The sequence below is a fragment of the Podarcis erhardii genome (assembly GCF_964252035.2).
Source record: "Podarcis erhardii genome assembly, chromosome: 8".
Classification (NCBI taxonomy): Eukaryota; Metazoa; Chordata; class Lepidosauria; order Squamata; family Lacertidae; genus Podarcis; species Podarcis erhardii.
The window spans coordinates 27130611-27154094 of NC_138499.1; the positions used below are offsets into that span (position 1 = coordinate 27130611).

A 23484-nucleotide genomic window follows, 5' to 3' on the forward strand; every position below is an offset into this window, starting at 1 on the left:
ACTGTTGGGGAAAAGTTTCAAGATGTCTTTCCCAGACACCGGGGGGGGGGGGACTCGTACTATCACCAATTTTTTTGGGGGGGGGAGTGTATTTTTGTTCTTCCTGTATGTCCCCACCTCTGCAATGGTTTGCTGCAACATCTGGTTCTTCAGTGATATGTGCTATCTTACACTTACTCTACCTTACACTATGGGAGCGATGCAGTGTCACATTGGGCAAGTTATACCTTGGCTTATACTTTGTAAATTTTGTGTGAAAAGTAAGCATGAGACGTTGTCATGATTATTAATTAAATTATCATAGAGGGGAGAGTGATAAAGGGAGGCGTCTTGATGATTTCTGGGCATTCCATGACATCACAACAGTTCAGATACTCAATATAGAGGGTTTGCTGCCTGGATATCTTTTAACACAAACTTGGGTCAGAGTAGTCCTATTAAAATCCTATTAAAATGTAGGTAGTGCTTTGATGTCATATCATTAATTTCAAATATGCATGTGGTCAGATTTTCAGTTAATATTTAACTACTGTTTTTTGAACTAATTTGGGAGCAGATATTTGATTTTCTTTCTCATTTTCTTTGGCAGTTCCTTGTGAGGCCAGAAAAGTATGTGTTGCCATCAAATAATAAATTAATAAATAATACTAATTCGCAGTATGATAAGAAATTGTGGCTGCATTAAGCCCATTTGAAGGGAGCAAATATGTCTTTGGACGATTAAAAAAAATTCAAACTCCTACGAACTTGAATAGAATTCCTTTTTATTAGTAACACATTTAGACCTAGCCATTAACACTTGCAGATGTGCTGATTATTATTATTATTTTCTTATAATGTTTAAGAAGGCGCTGATGTTGCTGAATAGGATAATGGGGGAGGAAGCAAGGGTGACGGCGCAACTTTAGTCAGCACTTACAAGAATCTTGAAATGTTTCTTGATGTCCTACAGTACAATTAACATCTGCACATCTTGCGAGGAGTCACATTTACTGCAGCTGTACTCTAGCTTGAATGAAAAAGGAGGGGGGAAGGAAGTGGGGAAAGTCAGAGTTAAAAATGAGGCAGCTGGCTTTCAGCAAAAAGATTTATCATTTGCTCTCATTACAGCAGACCCAAAATAAACACCAGCCGGGCTGTTTACAGCCACACTTCCCTTTTAGTGATAGGCTGATGAAGTCTTTGGTGGGGAACAGTGAAGTCAAAAGATATTAAACTGGGAGAGAATCCTACCTTAGTAGAGAATCCTACCTTAGTAGAGGTAGAAATAAGATATGAAGAAGCCTGCTAGATCAGGCCAAAGGCCCATTGTAGTCCAGCATTGTTGTTGTTGTTGTTGTTTAGTCATTTAGTCGTGTCCGACTCTTCGTGACCCCATGGACCAGAGCACGCCAGGCACTCCTATCTTCCACTGCCTCCCACAGTTTGGTCAAACTCATGCTGGTAGCTTTGAGAACACTGTCCAACCATCTCATCCTCTGTCATCCCCTTCTCCTTGTCCCCTCCATCTTTCCCAACATCAGGGTCTTTTCCAGGGAGTCTTCTCTTCTCATGAGGTGGCCAAAGTATTGGAGCCTCAGCTTCAGGACCTGTCCTTCCAGTGAGCGCTCAGGGCTGATTTCCTTAAGAATAGATAGGTTTGTTCTTCTTGCAGTCGAAGGGACTCTCAAGAGTCTCCTCCAGCACCATAATTCAAAAGCATCAATTCTTCGGCGATCACCCTTTTTTATGGTCCAGCTCTCACTTCCATACATCACTACTGGGAAAACCATAGCTTTAACTAGTAGTCCAGCATAGAACAATAGAATTGTAGAGTTGGAAGGGACCCCAAGGGAATCTCAGCTAAACATATTGATGTGGCAATGGCTAACCAGATGGTTATGGGAAGACCCTAAGCAAAACCTGGGTGTAAAAACTCTTCCCCACTTGCAATTGCCAGCAACTGCTGTTCAAAGGTATACTGCCATGGTTAGTAGTAACTGATTGCCTTATCCTCCAGGAATTGGTCTAATCTTCTTTTGATGCAGTCCATTGTCTGATAGAATTTCAAGGGCTTGTTTTGTTTGTAGTCATTCCATTCCTGGCAGATCCAGGCCAGTATTTCAGAATTCCCCTAGTTAATAACAATCTACGCCATCCCAAAACTGGTGCTACACTGGAAGGAAGAAAAGTAGTCTGTGGCTGTTTGCAAGGAAGGAACCAGAACATTAAGGCTTACATCCGTTAAGCTTAGTTTGCATCCAGATTAGTCCTAGGTCCTCTGAACACAACAGGGCTGACCTTTCATTGTTGTCTACCCATTTCAGATCTGAAATCACTTGCTGTCAGATTTTTGTCAGCAACCAAATGAAATGATTAATATTACACTTCTATGGAAGAAGAAGATTTGTGTTCAGAAGACACTGGGTTTTTTCTCATTATCATGGCTGTCCCTGACGTTTTGCAAAATGACCCCCCACCCTCTAATGCCCTTCCAAATTTCCTCCTCAAAGAAAATAATTGGCTTAGGAGAAAAACAATTATGACTTTCAGGGATGACGAACAATTCCCAAAATATTTCCCACTGCCCCACTCACATCCGCCTGCTTTTAGTCACACTGTATTTGTTTTTAATGTGTATAGCAAGGTGCTTTTCTTCCCTCATAAGTCATTTTTACAGCTTTAGCCTCTCAAATTAGTTGCTGCCCTCCCTGGAGTTGCCCAAGGGCAAATGACACAATCAGTATAGTTGTAAGTTGACAAATTTAGGGGGGAAACGTTTTGAACTGTATGTATCTCTCTGCACATTTGTAGACACAATGTAAGTTTTTGATGTTGTCAGCCAACCTGGACTGTGAAAAAGGACTGCCTCAATTACATATAGGTGGAAAATTACAGGTTGTAACCAGTGCTCAAAGCAGGCTTATTGAAATTAATGACATGACTAATTTTGGTCAATTAATTTCAGTTTGTCTACTCTGAGTAAAAACTGTGGTACAACCCTAACAGTTCCGTGATTAGGCCTTTGTATATCCAAAGGGCTAAATCTGTTTTTGTTTTGGGAGATTTGTATTGTGTTCAATGAAATATATCAGGCTATTAAATATTTCAAAAACTATCAGAAAATGATATTGCAGAACACATCAGTTTATCAAGGGCTGCCTTATGTCTGGGTTTTCCCAGACACAACCAGGAATAGGGCTGCAAAATGGGCAGATTTTTGCTGAATCGGCAAAATGTATTGGACGTATGGCAAGTAGGGCGATATTTTTTCATTCTTTTTAAAAAGCTTTAAAAATCCCCCCAAAAATCCCTCAATACCTTTTTGCAACCCTAGTCTAGTTTGTGTCTAATGTCACTTTCACATTAATAGAGTTGTGGCTGAGAGCTGCTCTGATTGAGAGTGCTGGTCACCTGCAACTTTCAGTTTAGAAAGGTGATTGTTGCTTCCCCTTTCATTAATCCAGTGGGACTAGCTAGTCCTAGGAGACGGAGCACTATTACACCATCGCATCAATGGAAAAGTATCTCTTCTATGAAGAAGTACTTCCCGTTGCACTTCCTGATTGGCCCCCATCGCAGCTTCTCAGAATGGAAGCATCCTTGTTCTCTTGCACCAACCTTCAGCAGATGCTTTTGATGTTTCCCCAGTAACTGCAGCCGTTTATAACGTCATAAAATGGATCCAGATATCTGAACTATATTCGAGACATCTGAGATGTATTAGAAATAGGAAAATATGACTAAAATAACCCTGTACATATCCACTTGGGAACAAAGTGCCTGGCTATATAAAAATATCATATGCCTTCCTCTGACAGAGTTATCGGTCTTCGTCAGACTTCAGGAGAAGTGAATTGCGCATCTGGGCAGCAGTCAGTGATAATGCCTTGGTGTGCCCTCACTGTCCATATTTGATGAACAGAAGAGTCTAAGAGACAGGCTAAGGGCGGGGAGGAATTGTGATGGGTTATAGTGGAAGTGAGGGACTTGAAGGCATGCAAGCACAGAACTGAAACCAGGTTTGAACCAAGGCATAGGTAACACAGCACATGTGTTCCCTTAAATTGAAATCATTCCAGCTGGATCGTGCCTAAGGTTTTTTCAGTAAGCATGCTGCCTTAGCTTCATGCTTGCACTAGAGAAGGAAGAGTGTGGAAGCCTGAGTTTCTACCAGGCTTGCTCTTAGAACACTAAACTATGGTTCAGCATTTCATCCAAACTCGCCTATTGTCCTTGTTTGCAAATAGTGTTACTTTGATCTGCTTTCAGTTTGAAGTGGCTCCATGTTCTGTTGCTTCAGTGTGTTAATCCTGGGCATGTAAAGAAATGATTTTACTTATTGTATGGGTAGGTAACAGCTGAAAAATTGTTGTAAATGAGATTTAGAATAAATTTAGAATACAAAGATTTAGAATAAATTTAGTATAGATGATGCATAAAAGATGCTTGAGTCATTCATCACGTTCAACATTTAAATTCTTGTTCTTCTTCACAGTTGTTTTGTGCAACTGCCCCTTCCCCCTTCCCACCTGGCCTCATCTTAGATTTGTCATTCCACCAAACCCCTTGAAAATCATCCTTCTTCATCAGACTACCTCTGCCATCGCTAGTTGTGCAAATGCGTTGTACAGTGGTACTTCGGGTTACATACGCTTCAGGTTACAGACTCCGCTAACCCAGAAATAGTACCCCGGGTTAAGAACTTTGCTTCGGGATGAGAACAGAAATCGTGCAGCGGCAACGCAGTGGCAGCGGGAGGCCCCATTAGCTAAAGTGGTGCTTCAGGTTAAGAACAGTTTCAGGTTAAGAACGGACGTCTGGAACGAATTAAGTACGTAACCAGAGGTACCACTGTAAATATTTTTAAATAAAAGCACTAATTTAACAAAATATACTTTTAACAGCACTGTTCTGAAAAAGTTTTCTGTACAAAGCATGCCTTTACTTCTGTTTGAGTAACTCCGTAGAATGGAGGAAATATTTTGATTCTGCAGCCACTTGTCTTCTGCAACACTACAATATGTAGGAACCAATCCTCAGGCTGAGAATGGCACTCGCTGCAAAGAGGAACAGCTGCTACTGTTCCACTCAGCTGTCCCTTCATAAACAAAAGCTGTTTGCATAAATCTCTATCATGTGTAAACTAACAACATCCTTGAGATGTATATCCTTTTATTGTTTCCATGGACAGATCAGGAACCTGCTCATGGCAGAAAACCCTTAAAAATTAAGAGGCACAAATGGATCTCTTGCCCCATTCCTTTCTAGTACAGGCAGGTACACACTCACCCCAGAATAATTTAAAGAAGGGAGGGACAGAGAGGGGGAAATTGACATCTAAGTCAATCAGCAGAGTTGGTTGCAACTCAAGCATCACATCAAACCATAGTTTGTACTAACCATGGTTTATGATGCTTTGAGCTTTGTGAACTTGGACATCAAATCCAGCCGTAGTTGGCACAAATCATCCATTTGTAAACCCACTCCATATTGCAGCTCCTATTTTAGTTTGCCAACCAATTAGTAACAATGGATTATCAATTCAGACTTACCTCAAAGACACAGTAGCCAACATGGTGCCCTCCAGATGTAGTTGGACTACAACTCCAGCCCCAGCCAGCATGCTCAATAATCAGGGATGCTGGGAGTTGTAGTCCAACCATATCTGAAGGGCACCATATTGACTATCTTGTTCTAATACCCAGTTAAAAAGGTAAAGGACCCTAACAGTTAAGTCCAGTCGCAGACAACTCTGGGATTGAGGCACTCATCTCACTTTAGAGGCCAAGGGAGGCGTCTTTTGTCTGCAGACATTTTTTTTCTGGGTCATGTGGCCAGCATGACTAAGCTGCTTCTGGCGCAACAGAACACTGAAACCAGAGCAACACACGGAAACGCCATTTACCTTCCCGGCAGAGCAGTACCTATTTATCTACTTGCACTTTGATGTGCTTTCGAACTGCTAGGTTGGCAGGAGCTGGGACAGAGCAATGGGAGCTCACCCCGTCACGGGGAGTTGAACCGCCGACCTTCTGATCGGCAAGCCCAAGAGGCTCTATGGCTTAGACCACAGCACCACCAGTGTCCCCTAATACCTAGTTATGCTTTAATTATTTGGTATGAAGGCCATTGAAAGGTACATATTTCCCCAAGTTTCCTGAGAAGGAGGAGTGACTATTATAACTGTGTAAGTCAGGTGTGTGTAAGTGTTGATATGCCCCCAAGTGTGTAATAATTGGTAGTAAACTTTGGTAATGGGATTACCTCTAAAAGGCAGCAGAAACCTTCCATGCCTCTTGAGCTATGATTAGATTAGTGGAGATTAGGTTTAATATGTGTAGCCCGCCTTTTTCTTAATACTAAAAGTGGCTTACAATGAAAACCAGCGAAAATTCAATCTAAAAGCACTAAAATTACATGTTCAATATTACAGCATTAAGAGTAGCAATAATATGCTCCAGCTGCTGCCCCTCTTTCTGCTTGTAGCAGTTTCTGGGGATCTGACTCCCCAAGTATTGCTTTCCCTTGGGCAGCTGACTGAACGCAGTCTCTCTCCAGGCACCTCCTCATACCTGTGGTCTCTTTGGGGCTGTTCTTGACACCAATGACAGTCATGGTAGAGGAAGCCACTCCTTATATTATCAGAGCCAAGCAATCAAATAAATAAAAATGACTACAACGGAGGGTTCAAAAAAGTATAAATCAAGAGGGGTTTAGGGGGAATTGTTGCATCGCTGCCCACGAAAAGGTCTAACTGATCACAGTCAAGTAGTCAAGAAAAGTTCAATTTATTTTGTCACCAGATGGTACTGTTACTTTCAATAGTATTTCAAGGTATGTTGATCAGCTCTGACATGGTTTGTTTAAGCTTGCTGTTTTCTATATTGACAACACATTTCTCTGCAAATGTGCATTATTTCAGTTTGTTTGAGGGGAGAGGCATGCAGTTATTTAACTGAATATGCAGCACAGTGAACAGAAGAATGTTTAGTGAGAGTTGTTTTTAAAAACAACCATCGCCCTCCTTCAGCTATGTAGTCAGACTCACCTTAGGATTGGTTAAGGGTGACTATAAGGAAGAAAATCAATTGGCTAATGTGTGTCAATGTCATCTTCACATCCCAGTAAAGATTGGCAGGGATAATGAATTAGAGATTCTGTGCAGTCTGGCTGTTGGGCTTTGAAAGCCTGAATGCAAAGCTCTGCTCTTTATACACTTATTGTAAACACCAAATAGATGTGCAGTTCTTTTTAATTCAGTTGAATTGCCTTTCAGCTATTTTTTACTGGATTCGGTTGTTGAAATGTGTGCACATTTCTAATCACTCCCATACAGGCTTTCTCATTCACTTCCAAGGGCAGGAAATATCTCTTTAGTGCACACAAAGGAATGCACACACAAACAGTGGTGTAGTGGTCAATTTTGAAGCTATCATGGCCAAGACAAGCTTTGTAGGTAGCAATGTTTACATGTGCCTGGACCAAGGAGGATTAGGGGGCACGACCGGTTTGGTAGCACTGGGCACACAGAGCCTTGGGGTACCACAAATATTATTTAGAATTGGGCACTGAATTTTGGCATTGTACAGGGCACAACTGAAATTTGAGACCCCAGCGCCTGGATGTGCCATAGAAGGGTATTGCAACAATTAGCATGCTGGAATTTGACTGCAATAATTACCTAGGGGTAAGTTCCATTGAACTACACTGGTAGCATAATAATGATAGATTGGCTCCGGACTTCAACTTGCTTAGAGTAGACCCATTTGCAGAACCAAAAACCTGCTTCTTAAGGTCAATAGTAAAGCTAGGGATGAGCAATGGGGAATGCAATCAATTTATTGTGTGTAGCCAAAGGCCTTTTCAATGTAAAAACCAGGGATTTGAATTGTTTATGGCCCTTTCTAAAAATTCAACTAGCATGAATTTAAGGTACATAGCCACAGTTTTGCCATCTTTTTGTGCATTTTCCAATTCTACTTTCCACAAAACGGACCCCCAGCACAACCCCACCCTGGTTGCGTTAAACTGGCTCCTGCCAACCTAGCAGTTCGAAAGCACATCAAAGTAGATAAATAGGTACCGCTCCGGCGGGAAGGTAAACAGCGTTTCTGTGTGCTGCTCTGGTTCGCCAGAAACGGCTTAGTCATGCTGGCCACATGACCCAGAAGCTGTACGCTGACTCCCTTGGCCAATAAAGCGAGATGAGCGCCACAACCCCAGAGTCAGCCACGACTGGACCTAACGGTCAGGGGTCCCTTTACCTTCACCTTTTTATTCCAACATTTCTCTGACGTCTGTCAGAGACGTCTGTCAGGATGCTGTCAGCTACCCCCAGCTGGCTGCCCAGGAAAGTACAAAGGCAAGGGAAAGTTTCTTACAGTCCTTTTTTATTTCAAACTTTACAGAGAGAGGCTATGGAACCCAATGGTGTTGTCCCAAGTGAAGCTCCACCCCTCCCACTTCCTCATTCCTCCTCCTCATCACCTCCTCCTCTATGGGTGCCACTAAGTGCCCTCTGTCTTTGAGCTCTTTGCTCTCCTACTTTTAAGGCTCTCCGGGTTCTGGGAGATGGTGGGTCTGGAATGCTTTCTAGTGACAATGTGTCAGCCAGCTGCTGCTCCACCTCTGTCTGCTCCTCCTCTCCCATTATTTCCCAACTTTCCCCCTCATCTGCCTCTGAGCTGTGACTTCCCGCAAACCCCTGTCTTCCTCTTCCTCCTCCTTGGAAGGGTCAGGATGGAGAGGCGGCTTCCAACACTCCTCCTCTGCCCAGCCCCTGACAACATCCTATCCCATAATAATAGTAATAATTTTATTATTTAAAACTATCTGACTGGGCAGCTTCCAACATATATAAAAACATAATAAAACATTAACCTTTTTTTAAAAAAAAAACACTTCCCTGTACAGGGCTGCCTTCAGATGGCTTGTGGGTCAGATAACTCCATACCCTCTAACCTTTCTCTGATGAAAAAAAAGGATGTCCTAAGTAAAAGTGGGACATTCCAGGATCAAATCGGAAACTAGGGCAGCTTGTATAAATTTCCACAGCTGGAAAATAAGGCCATTTGGGGGGGGGGTCTGCTGTTCCATGCTGCTGTTTTGTTGTTCTGATATTGGTTGTAAATTACTGTATCAACTCAAATCTAATGCTCACCTTTTTTTGCCAGATTAAAGGTAAAGGTAAAGGACAGTTAAGTCCACTCATGAATGGCTCTGGGCTTGTGGTGCTCATCTCGCTTTATAGGCCGGCATTTGTCCGCTCCGCAGACAGTTTTTCCAGATCATGTGGCCAGCACGACTAAGCCGCTTCTGGTGCAACAGAACACCGACACCAGAGCAGTGCATGGAAACGCTGTCTACCTTCCTGCCAGAGCAGTACCTATTAATCGACTTGCACTTTTTGGCATGCTTTCGAACTGCTAGGTTGGCAGGAGCTGGGACCGAGCAACAGGAGCTCACCCCGTCGCAGGGATTTGAACTGCCAACCTTTTGATCGGCAAGCCCAAGGCTCAGTGGTTTAGACCACATTGCAAAAATAAAGGTGCACATTAGATTCAATGGCACATTTACATTTGCCAGCAAATACCTGAAAATTGAGGTGTGCATTAGATTCGATGGCGCATTAGACACAAGTAAATACGATAGTATCTACCCCTTACCCTAGGCCCATAGGGGTCAAAGTGTGCTGCAGGCTTCTCTAATTGGAGTTGGTGATGGATCTCGAACTGGTGACCCTATGGCACTGAGAGAGAAAAAGCCTAGGGTCATTCATCACTACAGTTCTTACTGCACATCTGCTCCAAAAATCAATTTTAACTCCAGAAGTATATATGGAGATGCACAAAGATAGAACACTGGTAGTTTGCGCCCATAATTGAAGCCCATAGCAGCTTTCCATTCTTATTAGAAGGTCTGGTTGTGTACAATTTATGTGGGGTTCTTTGCTTTTTCTATGCAGATGAGCTGAGGGATGTCAGGCAAGGAATTTTAAAGAAGTCACTGTTCATCACTGTAATGGTCTGTAATTTTCCCCAGCGGCACATGGTTAAATTGCAAAATATCTTCATATTTCAAATTGTATCCTGAAATGCTGGGATTTTTACATAGAGGAACATGCACACACAAAATTCATCTGAAAAACATTACTCATAGGTCAGGCTGTCATTTCATTTTGAAAACACAAATATGTTCTCATTCTCCATACATATTTTCTCCCTTCCCTTATCAAGTTAAAATTCTCGAGCCAGTTTTTGGGGCAGATTGCCTTGTAATGGTATGCATAACCCCGTTACAGTTTTGATTGGTATTGATGACTGTTGTAACAAAAATCCCTTTTCATTAATTTAGGCTGCATTTTCAGCCTCTGAAAGATATGCTTAACAATGAGGCCTGGTTAAGTCTTGAAAACTGTTATAAGCAGAAACTGAAAGAAAGTAAGCAAACTGGATGGATTTTTATTTATTCTGAACAATAGCTGATTATGTGACGCAGAAGATTAAGTGCCCAATTCTTCTTGCATTGAAAAAGAATGAGATAATAATGCTACAAAGCTGGTGAGATGTCCCGGCGAAGGGGTTGGGTCATGTTGCAGAAAGTTTAGTGCATTTTGCATTGAATATCATGTCAACTGTTATATTGGGCAGTGTGGTGTAGTGGTTAAGAGTGGTAGTCTTGTAATCTGAGGAACCGGGTTCGCATCTCCGCTCCTCCACGTGCAGCTGCTGGGTGACCTTGGGCTAGTCACACTTCTCTGAAGTCTCTCAGCCACCTCATAGAGTGTTTGTTGTCGGGGAGGAAGGGAAAGGAGAATGTTAGCCGCTTTGAGACTCTTTTGGGTAGTGATAAAGCGGGATATCAAATCCAAACTCTTCTTCTTCTTACTGTCTTTTGTTTTCTTCATCTTTTTGCTCACTTACACAAGAAAAGCTGCACATTTTTGAGAGGGGAAGTCCTGATTGTTTCAGCTACTAAGGTGATACAGATACATGGGTGAGATCTTAGCATCCATGCAATGAGTTCCCCATGGCCAGGAGAGCTTTGTTCCTGAGGTTTCTCAAACAGCAGACATACTGACACACGCCTAGACATACTACTTTTGAAACTGAGGAGACTTTCAAAGAAGTTTGAGGTATAGAGTAGAGCATCTGTGATTCAAGGAAAATCATTCCCATTAATCACATCCAATCCTGTCAATGTGACTTACTGTTGGATACTTCACATTTGTTAATATTTTGGGGTCCAACCCACCCTCTCACAAGGATTCCTAACATTTTTTTGTGCATGAAATGAGAGATTCTATTTCATAAATGTATTTCATAAAATGTATATAACACTTGATAGCAAAAATAATAATAATAATAATAATAATAATAATAATAATAATAATCCCTGAAATCAATTTACAAAGTTAATTAAAAGCCAAAGGCCTGAAGAAAAGGGAATATTTTGTTGAAAACCTTATCAAATTGAAGCTGTGTTGTCGTAATTTTGGGTAGTCTAGCCATTAATTTATATTTTAAAAGTTAATCATTTTGTTTTTCCCATGTCCCCAGAAAATTATATCCATAGATTGTACAGAAGTAGTCCCCTACTCTGGAAATCGTCAAAGTTAATTTTAGAGTTCTTCTGTGTGGTTTTGCCTATACCACCCGATCTTGTCACTTTTTATGAAGTACACCATGATGTGTGGATGAAGTTCAATAATTATTTTAATAAATAATTCAGTTATTATGTACTGATAATTAAATCTTACAACAATTTTACAAGATGCTTAATCTCTTAATGTTTGTCTGTGTGTGTGTGTGTGTGTGTGTGTGTGTTTTAATTCCCTCATCCCGTTTCTTCATATATAATCATGGTATATGATCTCCCAACTAGTATATCCCTATCTTACTGTCTTACTGGTATATTTACTCTATCACAACTAGTTAATAGCAAACCAAATAATATGGTAACACATAGGCATATTGAAAATGTTGTTAGTTCCTTTGGACTACATTCCAAAGGAAACAAGATGGCAGGAAAACCAAAATGAATACATTCAGCAAGCTTTAGAAGTACTCTACTGATTTTTCCCTGGGTTACCAGAAGAACACTACTCATAAACAATGAAGAATATTTTTAAAGAATCTTTTATGCCTGGACATACATCTGGAACTCTTTATACTAGCTAACAGTAAAGTAAATGCCACTGCTTATTATATCCTACGTTTTTTATTTTAAAAAGGAAATTGAAAACACACCACTTGCAGAACTGCTTGACATTGAATTGGCCATTGAAAAGGCATCACTTGCATATTTACATATTCCATATTTTGTTCCCTGCAACAGCCTTTCTTGATGCACTCAAATTGGATACTTTCCATGTAATCTGAAATTTTACCATATATGAAAGGCCATCTTGTTTTAAAAATGGATTAAACCATTAAGATACAGGAAGTGAACTAAATGCTTCTGACTATAAAAGCCTTTCTCCACACCGCTTTCCTCTGTCATGGACATGTTTTTCTTAGTGGTCGTTCTCTGTCTCCATATTTATTTTTTATAAGGTTGGAAACACTTGCTGTACATATCACAGTTCACCTAAAAGTTAACTACAGAGTTAAAAATAATTCCCGTAATAAGAACCGAATGTATGACAAAGAACAGCTCAGTGTCAGAAACCAAAACAATCCACAGAAGAAACGTCATAATTTAAAGTTGGTTTTACAGCATTCTTTAATTTAGAGTGGGGCAAAATGCTTCTGTGATTAAATCACAGCTTCTAGCTCTTTGCCGCTAAAAGAGAATCAAGAATGTATATTTCATTTTTAAAATATAATGCAAAACAAATGGAGGAGATGTTTGCAGACTCGAAACATATTTTATGAATTTATCTTAAGACTCTCCTGTTACCAGAAGGTTACATGTGCATAGGCTGAGTTGGGCCTGTTATTTCACCATCTACCCTCATCATGAATTGATTGTGGAGAACGGAGGAGAATGAGTTCCAGGCAGCTCTTTTTCCTCCTTGAATTTTGAGAAGCTGTTGGGTTTAAACCCTGTTTGAAGAGGTTCAGGTTTTTCTCAGTCTTCAAATGCAGCACACATTACTCTAAAGGTCATAAAGCCAAAAAGAACTTGAGCAAAAAGGCGATACACTGTGGTTGAACTCTGGGTTGGGAGGGCTAAGGTTTTTGTGCCACGTGCTTAAGATTTGCTGGAGCCTATTACCTGAAACCTGTGTCTCCACTGTAGAAGGACGTGTGGATCCAGAATTGGCCTCCACAGTCACTTATAGACTCACTATTAAGACTGTTTTCATGGAAGACAATCTTACTCGGCAATGAGTGATCGCCAAAGAAGAAGAAGAAGAAGAGATGATTGCAGGGAGTAGACCTTGGATCCAGTGGTATTGGTTGACATTTTGGACTCTACCACTGTGGTAGCCTATCACAGCATGCTTACTGACATAATTTAAGTCCCAGTGTCCAGTTTACTTATCCACCCTGAGTTGTTGATAGCGATAGTCCAGATATTGTTCCAGGTTCTTGTGGCTGGAGCCCAGGATGTCTGTGAGAAGGAAGGACACAGCCAATTCATAGATCCTTGATCATGGAACCATCTTTGTGGACATAAAGAATAAAACTACATATGCCTTACACATCTGTAGCTTCTCTAGCCTTCTTTACTCTTCTACTTTCTCTGTTTTCAGTCCATTCAGAACTCTAATTATACAGTGGTACCTCGAGTTACAGAAGCTTCAGGTTACAGACACTTCATGTTACAGACTCCACTAACCCAGAAATAGTACCTCAGGTTAAGAACTTTGTTTCACGATGAGAACAGAAATCGCGTGGCGGCAGCTGGAGGCCTCACTAAAGTGGTGCTTCAGGTTAAGAACAGTTTCAGGTTAAGAATGGACCTCCAGAATGAATTAAGTTCTTAACCTGAGGTACCACTGTAATTTTCACACTTGTATTCTGAAATTTGGTTCTTGCCAGGTGATATTCCTCTCATCCAAGGCTTGTTACAAAATGAAATCATGGTTCAGGGAGACTTTTTGAATGACATAACATTTCCCAGTGTTTCTGTGCTTGTCATTGGCATTATACTTGAGGTTTCTATTGTTGAGATACTGCAGATCTGGTTTTCTGTCCTAGTGCAGTGCACATAGTAATGGTGAACAATGCAGCTTTTGAAAATTGTGTTAAAATCCAGTTCACAGAACCAAGAGTGAAGGTTTTCTTTGTTGGCGTCAGTGCTGGTCATTAACTCAGTTCTGCAAGTTTCAAACATTGGAAAGAAATCAGTGACACAAAAACTATTGTTGGTACCTTTATGGGTTTTTAACCACTCTCTGAAGGATTTCTTTGAAGCCACTATGAGTTCTGGTGACTCCCAGTTCCAACAAAAAACAAATTCTAAGCAGATATGTAGACATTATTGAAAATGCTCTTAATTAATACATAATTGGTAATTAAAAATAACTTTTAAAGGATGATGAGTTTACAAGAACCAAGTTATTAACAAATGAAAAATGGGATAAATAATATGCAAAATTAGTATAGATCACAGTATCTATTAATGTAACAGAATGTGAACTATTTATGATCTTGACCTTGAAGGCTTCCCAAGGTCCCTTTCTCTCTCTCTTGACCCTGTTCCTTGTCCTGGTGTCAACCCATTTATCAGCTAACTCTAAAATGGGAAGTAAAATGTGATCAAGTGTATGTGTGAAGGAAGGGAGTTGCTGTTTAAGTTATTAAGAGCTGAACTGGGGGATACACCGTTCTTCCTTTTCCTGAGCAACAGACCTTAGCAGAGTATGACTCTCTTTCTCTCCTCCATATACTGCTCCCTCTCGGCTCACATCCAGGCTTACACATGTTTTCAGATCTATATACCTGGAATACATTCCCCAACACTTCAGCTTGAGTGTTAGCAGAATGAAAACCAGATGGGCCAGCAGTTGCCAATGTTATCTCCTGGCCAGCTCTGGCAAGTCTCTCTTACTCTCTCCTTTCTTGGCATGGCAGAAATATTTGCCTTTATTTAGGAGAACCTGTATATCTCTCCATGCCTCTCTTCCTCTGTTGCAACATAAGCTGAATGCTGTTTATTTCCTTGTTGCTGAGGTTGGTGGAGGTGAGTGCAAGAAACAATTAACATTTTCATGCTCTTTCCCCTGCTCCTTTGAATTTGTTGTCCTTGCTTGTTAAATATGCGACCGCAGCATAAGCCAAGCGGTTCGTCTTTGTTTGTTCAGTTTACAACACTCATCTTCACCCATGTTTGTAGATGCCGTAACTTTTTGTCCCACAGGCTGCAAGTGCTGAATTTCCTATATCTAGATTCATAAGCACTGCTGTTAGGGTATGATAATGAAATTACGGTTCCCATCTTCTGCCCTCCCAGTCCTGCCTTAAGAACTCTGAACAATTAGCATGAATGTCTTTGTAGAACATTTTGAATTGAATTTACAGTGGTAATGGGGCAGTTTACTGCAGTTCATTCAACTTCTTAGAATTTACAAATTCTACCAGGATGATGTTATCACACAAGCCCCAATAATTTCAGTGAGACTTGCACAAGACGACAGGCCCAGAACTGTGCATTGTGTTTCTCACCCATTTGTGTTTCAGAAATCCCAAGGGCTTATTGTTGATCAAACTGAACTGCCTATATTTACTTGAACTTTCGGTATCTGATTCATTTATTTTTATTGTCAGTTTCCTTATTTAGGTTATACACACACACACACACACACACACATATATATAAATTCTGTGTTGTAACATTTTACATAAATTTATTTGTATATCATACTGCCAAAAGGATAGCACAGCTGAGGAATGGTAGATACAAATGTTTATTGGAATGTAAATGAGATGAATGTGAAACCATAAAGAAAAATGACTGTAGAGGAGGCATGGTATAAAGTTTTTGTATCAATAAAAGTTTGTTTTCATAAAAGCTCAAATATATTTGCCTTACTAGTCTGTTTAAAAAAGTTCACCAAACCGCTTGTATGAATAAATAGCCTGTTAAAGTTTGAGCGCAATATGATAATTTAATTTTCTGTTATGTTCATGTAGATAACTTTGTTTGACATGTGTTTTGTGACACTTGCCCTTCTTTTCTACCAAGACTTCCAATGGCACAGGATGATGTGAAAATTTAACACAGGCCCAGAGTTGAAAATCTTTTCCCAAATTGTTCCTCAAACGTGGTGAAGGAATGAAATCGCATCCTTCTCACCCCTTAGACCACAAAACACCCAGCAAATCCAACATGCTTAGGTCCATATTAGGTATACGGTTCTCAGATAATATTCAGAATATCAACTGCATTATTTCAGGTTATGTGCACTGGATTTTACAGGCAAACAACCTGTGCAAATGTTATGCTGCTGAGTGCCTCATTACATATAGGAATACAAATAAGATTGTCCAATTTGACTTACAATAATCACAAATTGGGACAGATGCTTCTAGTACTATTTGATGTTAGGAAAGAACTGTCTTTTCAGAACAATTAATATAGATATATCCCCCAAAGTATCCTTTATATAATTTGTGGAGTTTTTTGCGGACAGCTAATGGGGAAACAGAGCCAGGAATATTTAACCAAGCAGTCAGCAGGCTTACATCCCAGTCCTAAACCCATTAACTTGGAAGTCTGCCGCTGGTTTGTTGGGACAACATGTGTCTGGGCAAAGGCACAGGATGAAACTGTGAGTTGCATGTAATGTTGTCTTTGCACTAGTGGAAAGCCCTAGTGCAGGCTTCCTCAAACTCGGCCCTCCAGATGTTTTGAGACTACAATTCCCATCATCCCTGAGCACTGGTCCTGCTAGCGAGGGATCATGGGAGTTGTAGGCCAAAAACATCTGGAGGGCCGAGTTTGAGGAAGCCTGCCCTAGTGAGTAGGTGGGAACAGCAAACATCAGGTGATCCACTCTGCATGATTAGAAGTGCATTCTGCTAGGACAGAGCCCACCAATGAATACAATCCAAAGTCTATTTTGTTATTTCACTGCTGAGAAATGTACAATATACAGTGATGCAGGAAAGGGCCTTCTCTCTGGGGGGACCTTACTTGTCCAACAACCTCCCCTTAGAGTTATGCTTGGTGCAAACTCTTGTTTGGACACCAAGTAAAAACTTGTCTGTTTGCCCAAGTATTCATAGGCTGGTAGTTTTATTGCTGAATAAAACTTGCTTTGCAGTTTTTAAGGACTTGTGGTTTTAAATGCTGTAGTTTTTATTTGCTCTTTTGGTTGATAGTTCAGGTCTGAAGAAGGAAGAGTTACAAACATATTGAATAAATAAAAACATTTTTGTTTAGCTAAGCCTACCCAGATGTTTAGAAAATCAATGCGACTCTTAATCGGGTTTTAGTCTATTGTTATTTCAACTTTCTGTCTTAAATTATTGTTGTTAGTTTTTTCTTAGTGATAGTTTTATTGTTTTATCTTCTTTGTAAAACACTTTGAGGTTGTTTTTTTAATACAATTAAGTGATGTATAAATTTTATATAATACATAAACACACACACATATAAATTTGATCATGCATTTCTCCATCTTTCCCATACTTCTTAATGTTATAACAGCATTCAAATGACGTTTCCTTATTCCGGCACCAGCACTTCATGCAAAATCATGCCCGAACTCTGCCAGAAAGGAGAGCAGAAGATTCTATATTATAACCCTGTTATAAATGAGGCTCTCCTTTCTGCATTCTAGGGCTTAAGTGGTGTCAAAAACTTACCTTGACTAAAAACGTTACTCAGTCTTGAAGCAGTTTTAGCATAGTCTGAGACACTGAAAAATGTGTTATTTGCTTTCCTGGTTTTGTGCTGAAGACTTGGTTCAAATGATTTGCTACCTGGAGGAGGGGAGGAAAATTAAGCAAAATGTTATGTGTGTTTTAGATCGCATTGAGAAGCATTCCACAATGCCAGACTCACCTGTGGATGTGAAGACGCAATCCAGGCTGACGCCTCCAACAATGCCACCTCCTCCCACTACCCAAGGAGCCCCAAGAACCAGCTCTTTCACACCCACAACGTGTAATTATACTTTTATTTCCTATATTATTTATGTCAGGATTATTGCTGCATGCAATGATGAAGAAATCTGTCATACACACGTATAATTAACACATGTATATGAGCAGTAATATATTATACGTATAGAGATATATGAGGCTGAGTCACATTCATAGATTTATGAATACTTTGAAATAGCAAGTGTTGCTTTCTTGCCCCCTGTAGTTAAAGTTCAAGCATTTTTTTTTCTGTTGGTGAGAATTACAGAGAACTTTGTTCAGGAATATTTTATTATTATTTTTTGATAGTTGCATGATATGTGTTTCTTATGAGAAGACAAGGTTGCTCATCCTTTTAAACCCATACTAATCAAAGGTACGCTGGGGTGGTCCTCACCTCTTGTCTTCTTGGCTTATCTAATTGTGCACTCTCCCATCCCCCCTGCTGAGGAAATCAACCTGTGCATGTTATTTTGGGAGTCTTCTGAAATTGCGACAGGATGGGTTCAGTTCACATAACTAATTTGAACATTCTGAAATGGTGTGTGAACCAAAATACAGCCATCCCCTGCAATCTTCACTTCTCCAAATTTCCCAGTGCAGTTCTGCAAACAAATAATGCACACAAGGTAAAGTATGCATTAAAATGCATATTTTTAATGAAACAGACACAGAGAGATGTGTTATATTAGGGAAAATCTGCTTCACAAAAATGTGCATGTAGGCAAAAAGGCATACAAAATTTGTATACTACTGGACGTTTCCACTAAAATGCTGATTAATTTTCATGAGCGCTTTAAAAACATCACAAGCTGATGTAGAGAACTGAATTTAAGATGTAAAAAATTAAAAGCAGGGAGAACGTGAAATTGACAGATACATCCATCCCATCTCTCGCTAACCAACCTTGTCACTTCCAGGTTTCGGACTGGGTTGTCTTATTTTATTATCATGGGAACATATTCTTACTGCCATCTAGGGAAGCCAAGAGATGGCTGAATTCCTAATAGAGGTAGCTCCTGCCTCAGCCATCCTAATCTCATGTTCTCCCCGTATTTTTTGACTGCCACCCTGTGAAGTCAGGGTTGGTGGGAATTCTGGTTTAAAACATCTGAAGGGCGCAGTGTTGGGAACTTCTGTCCTATAGCCATATGATGACAGTGCTTATCACATAGCACTTTTGTTCTATTGTGCCAGTCCAGAGGTGACTAACCTTTGCCCTCCCCAAGTGTTGGACTTCAACACCTGTCATCCCGAGCCAGCTTAGCCAATGGCCAGGGATGCTGAGAGTTATAGTCTCATAACTGGAGTGCTCTAAGTTAACCACCTCTGTGCTAGTCTGTGGCACATGGTGGTTGCACTGTTTACAGCTATCTGTTTTATCTCTGCTCTTGGAATATTTAGTTAAAAGTAGCACCAGTGCGCTTATACAGATAACGTATTGCACTTCTGCTATCAGACAATACCTGCCCACTTTATCCTAAACAAAGAGGTAATCATTTAAACACTGTAAAGTTTTGTTGCCAGAACAGCAGGTAAGGTAGCCTGCACCAAAGCCAGCTGTTCATTCCTAGAGCCATTATCATCACTAGCTCAACTGGGATTTTTTTTTGGCTCAGGGCTATATATAATAAGATAGCTGTTCCCTTAAGGAGCTTGTGATCCAGAAAGCCAATGCCATTCAAAATCTCAAGAAAGGCAATGTTGCCTTTTCAGTTTTTGTCATGAAAAGACAAGACAGAAGAGACAGAATGTAAAAAGGGAATGGGTCCAATATTTGAAACGGACTTTATTTGGGGGGGGGGGTGCGCAGAGTTCTTCTCCTGTCCTTTTCAAACCCACAAGAAGACATACAAACAGTAATTATCGATACCAAAAAACAACAACATCAAAAAGAAAAAATTCAGCTCAGCCCAACACTTACTCTAAAATTCTACTAATTTGAAGATTTAAATGTTCATTCCAGAACCACAATGAAAAAATCTGTGTTAAAATATGCAGAAAAAAGTAGGTGTTGGGAACTGCCCTGTGATCTTCAGGTGAAGTAGTATACAAGTTTAATTAATAAATACATTTATGCTAGTTTTTTCTTCTTTTTTTAAAGCAGGGGGACAAGTTAGGCAGATGGGAGGTAAGGACCGTAGGTAAATAAAGAAACAATACTTGGATGGCTTTAGAAGATATGGAGGATAAGGCTCTGTGCCTCCATGGTCAGGCACAGTATGCTTCTGGACACCTGTTACTGGGAATCACAGTGGGAGAGACTGCAATTGCACTCAGGTCCTGCTCTCAGGTGGGATCACAGGCATCTAGTTGGCCACTCTGAGAACAGGGTGCTGGACTAGAGAAGCCATTGGTCTGATGCATCAGGCTCTTCTTCTGTACTTAATACCTCCTCTGGACCTAAAATGTTTATGGCATTGACCTATGAAATGTTCAGTATGCAAGAAGCTACTGTCACATCATCAGACGTTTGCATTGAAGCCTGCCTTCAGATATATTCTGTTACAGAAAAGTAAATAAAAATATTTCTTTTCTTTTCTTTCCCCTCCCTTTTTAGTAACCAATGGCACAAGCCATTCACCAACAGCACTAAACGGGGCTCCTTCTCCACCTAATGGCTTTAGTAACGGCCCATCATCTTCCTCCTCATCGTCCTTGGCTAATCAGCAGTTGCCACCAGCTTGCGGAGCTAGACAGCTTAGCAAACTGAAGAGATTTCTCACAACCTTACAGCAGTTTGGCAATGACATTTCACCAGAGATTGGGGAGAGAGTGCGTACCCTCGTGCTAGGACTTGTGGTAAGCAAATAATGACAGCAGCTTTAATTTTTATTTGTCTTTCCAGACCTGTACTTGGAACTTCTCCTATTTATCTATATAGTCGGAAAAGGGTTTTGTGTCTAGATACATTTACTTATTTCACTTCCCATCCCAGCCTCCTTCCAAGGCTGCTGGGAAGTGTTTACAGTCTCAGCTATGGTCTCATCCACACTAGTTTTCATCAGTGCTTTCTAGGTATGGGCCTGTGCTTCTCTGATCCATGTCTGGGCACTTTTCTTTCAGCTCCATTACTTTCTCCATGAAAACCTGCTCTTTAACGCCCTTGGCAACCCCCCAGAACTTGCTGTTTGTTCCGATTTAGCATTTACTGGCACAAAATGTGATGGTGATCGCTAGCTTGGATGGCTCTAGAGGAGAATTAGCAACTGTTGTGAAAGGATAGAACCATCAACAGGTTATTAATTACAAAAGTAGAACGTGAAACAAAAATGTTACAGTGCAGAATGCTCCTGTTCAGAGAGCCACTCAGCCCCTTTCCAGCATACTCCATTCCCTCCCTCTCTACTCTCACTTTTTCCATTTCCCCCACACATACACCTGGTGCCCACTAAGTGTGCTCAATCCTTCTTGGACTGCTTTTGGGTGTTTTCTCCCCTTAGCAACAATATCTGATGATCTGCAGGTTTCCTATCCTGGGACTAGATGGATCTTTGGTACTGTTGCCAGTCAGTGTTTGGCTTGATGTAAGGCAGCTTCCTTTGTGAGCATGCAGAACCTTTGGTCACTTATTCTTTTTTCCAGATGTCTTTTTTCCTATTCTGTTCCTTATGTGTGAGGCACAAAACTGTTGATGCTTCCTATATTGTGTAATTGAATGTTGTTTATACAATATGAATGTTATTCAGCAGTAACATACAGCAATTAAGAAAGTTACTGTGTGGAAAGTACTTTAGGCCTAATCTCTGTTGCCAAACATTTCTGTTATTCATCTTATTGAGTCAGATATTTTTTCTTTTCTTTCCGCATTCAACAGAATTCTACTTTGACAATTGAAGAATTTCATTCCAAACTACAAGAAGCTACTAACTTCCCACTGCGACCTTTTGTCATCCCATTTTTGAAGGTATTGCACAGACCATTGGTCTGGAAACTGTTTTAAACCATATTGTTGCTAGGTCACAGATGTATGTTACAGTTTTGCTTTTTAAGAGTGAAGAAAATGAATCTACCATTTAAGGGCTCCCTTTCTTAGTGTAAGCGGGTGAGACTCTGTCAGAGTAACTATTTTATTTTCTTCCACTGCTAACTTAGTCATGGAATCTATCAGCTCCTAATTTATACACAGTACTTTGTACTATTCATTTATAATCCAACACCGACTTCCCTTGGTACATGGTGGAAGATTTGGAAGTTCAGGGCAGCAGAATTCCTTTTCTGCACAACAAATTTTTCCTGTATTGAAGGGTGGAAAAGTCTTTAGCAAATATAGGATGCATGGGAGACAAGTTGAGCCAATTTGATGGGGGTAGGTTTATGCTTTGAGATGTAGACTGCATTCCGATGGCACTTTATTCTGCCTTCCTGATGTTTCCTTACCTGTTGATTTCTGCATTTTATGTGAACTATTACATGGTGGAAAAGCCACTTCTGGAAGTCCTGTGGAATCTAGAGAAAGTTCAGTGCTAATTTCAATGTTAATTATTTCCAGGGGGCTGGAATCCATTTGCAACACAGTTGACAATCACAGTAGTTTTGCCCTGTAATTTCACGTGACAAAATTTGGGGTGGCGAAATTTGGGGTGGTATCCCAGTTCTTTCTTGCTGTCTGAAATTTAGCATGACATGGTGGTATAGCCATCAAAGTGCCAAAGTTCCATAATGCAGCTTGTACTGCAGCGTAAAAGAAATGTTAGAAATCAGGAGAAATCGGGACAGAAGTGCTAGCATTAGCACCAGTAAAACTAACACAATAAACCCCACATCTGATCCTGGTCTCCTCCATGCTGTATTTGTCTTTTATTTGTACCCCCAGTTTTAGCAGGGAAGTTAAGGTTCCCATTGGGTATTTGTATCTGGAAACTTGAATCCGAGTGCTCATCAGGGTTCTGAGGGGATGAGTAGCATGTCATTCTTCTTTTGTTATTAGCCCAGTCAGTTTATTGTTGTTGCAGATTTGACCCCTCCCCAAATCTGTCCATTTTTGCCACTGTACATTAACAGTTTCACACCAAGTTTGTAGTTACAGTAGCACAACCGTGGTGGGACAGTGGTGTAAATCCACAATGTTGACATATCTTTGGGCTCTGTCAGTACAACTGAACTTTGTAGCAATCCTATCTTCATATTTTTAGCCAGGGCAGCCAGCATTATGCCCTTTGGATTTTTTGGGACTCCTGCTGCCATCAGCCCCACCCTAGCATGGCTAATGCTTAGGGATGGCAGGAGTTCTAATCCACAACATCCAGAAGCTGCCACATTGGCTACCCCTGCTTTGGCTATAAGTCAAGGATAGGGGTGTACTCCAAAATGATTGTCATTACTGTTGACTCTGGTATTTGATATCAGTAGGTGGTCTATTTTATCCGTGAGCCTGTCAACTACCCTCCCTTCCCTCCAATATATACCTAAATTGAAGAACACTTCTTTCATCCAAGAAAAGTGGTCAATACAAATGGATATG

At 40.5% G+C, this 23484-nt stretch overlaps 1 protein-coding gene across 1 annotated transcript in view; it reads left to right on the forward strand.

Moving 5' to 3' along the window:
• The window catches only part of RUNX1T1 (RUNX1 partner transcriptional co-repressor 1), a 144719-nt gene that overhangs the window by 60166 nt on the left and 61069 nt on the right, over nucleotides 1-23484 (forward strand). Inside the window, 3 exon segments of the mRNA XM_081874331.1 lie at nucleotides 17905-18042; nucleotides 20581-20822; nucleotides 21838-21927. Of these exon segments, the coding sequence (XP_081730457.1) occupies nucleotides 17905-18042; nucleotides 20581-20822; nucleotides 21838-21927 (470 nt within the window).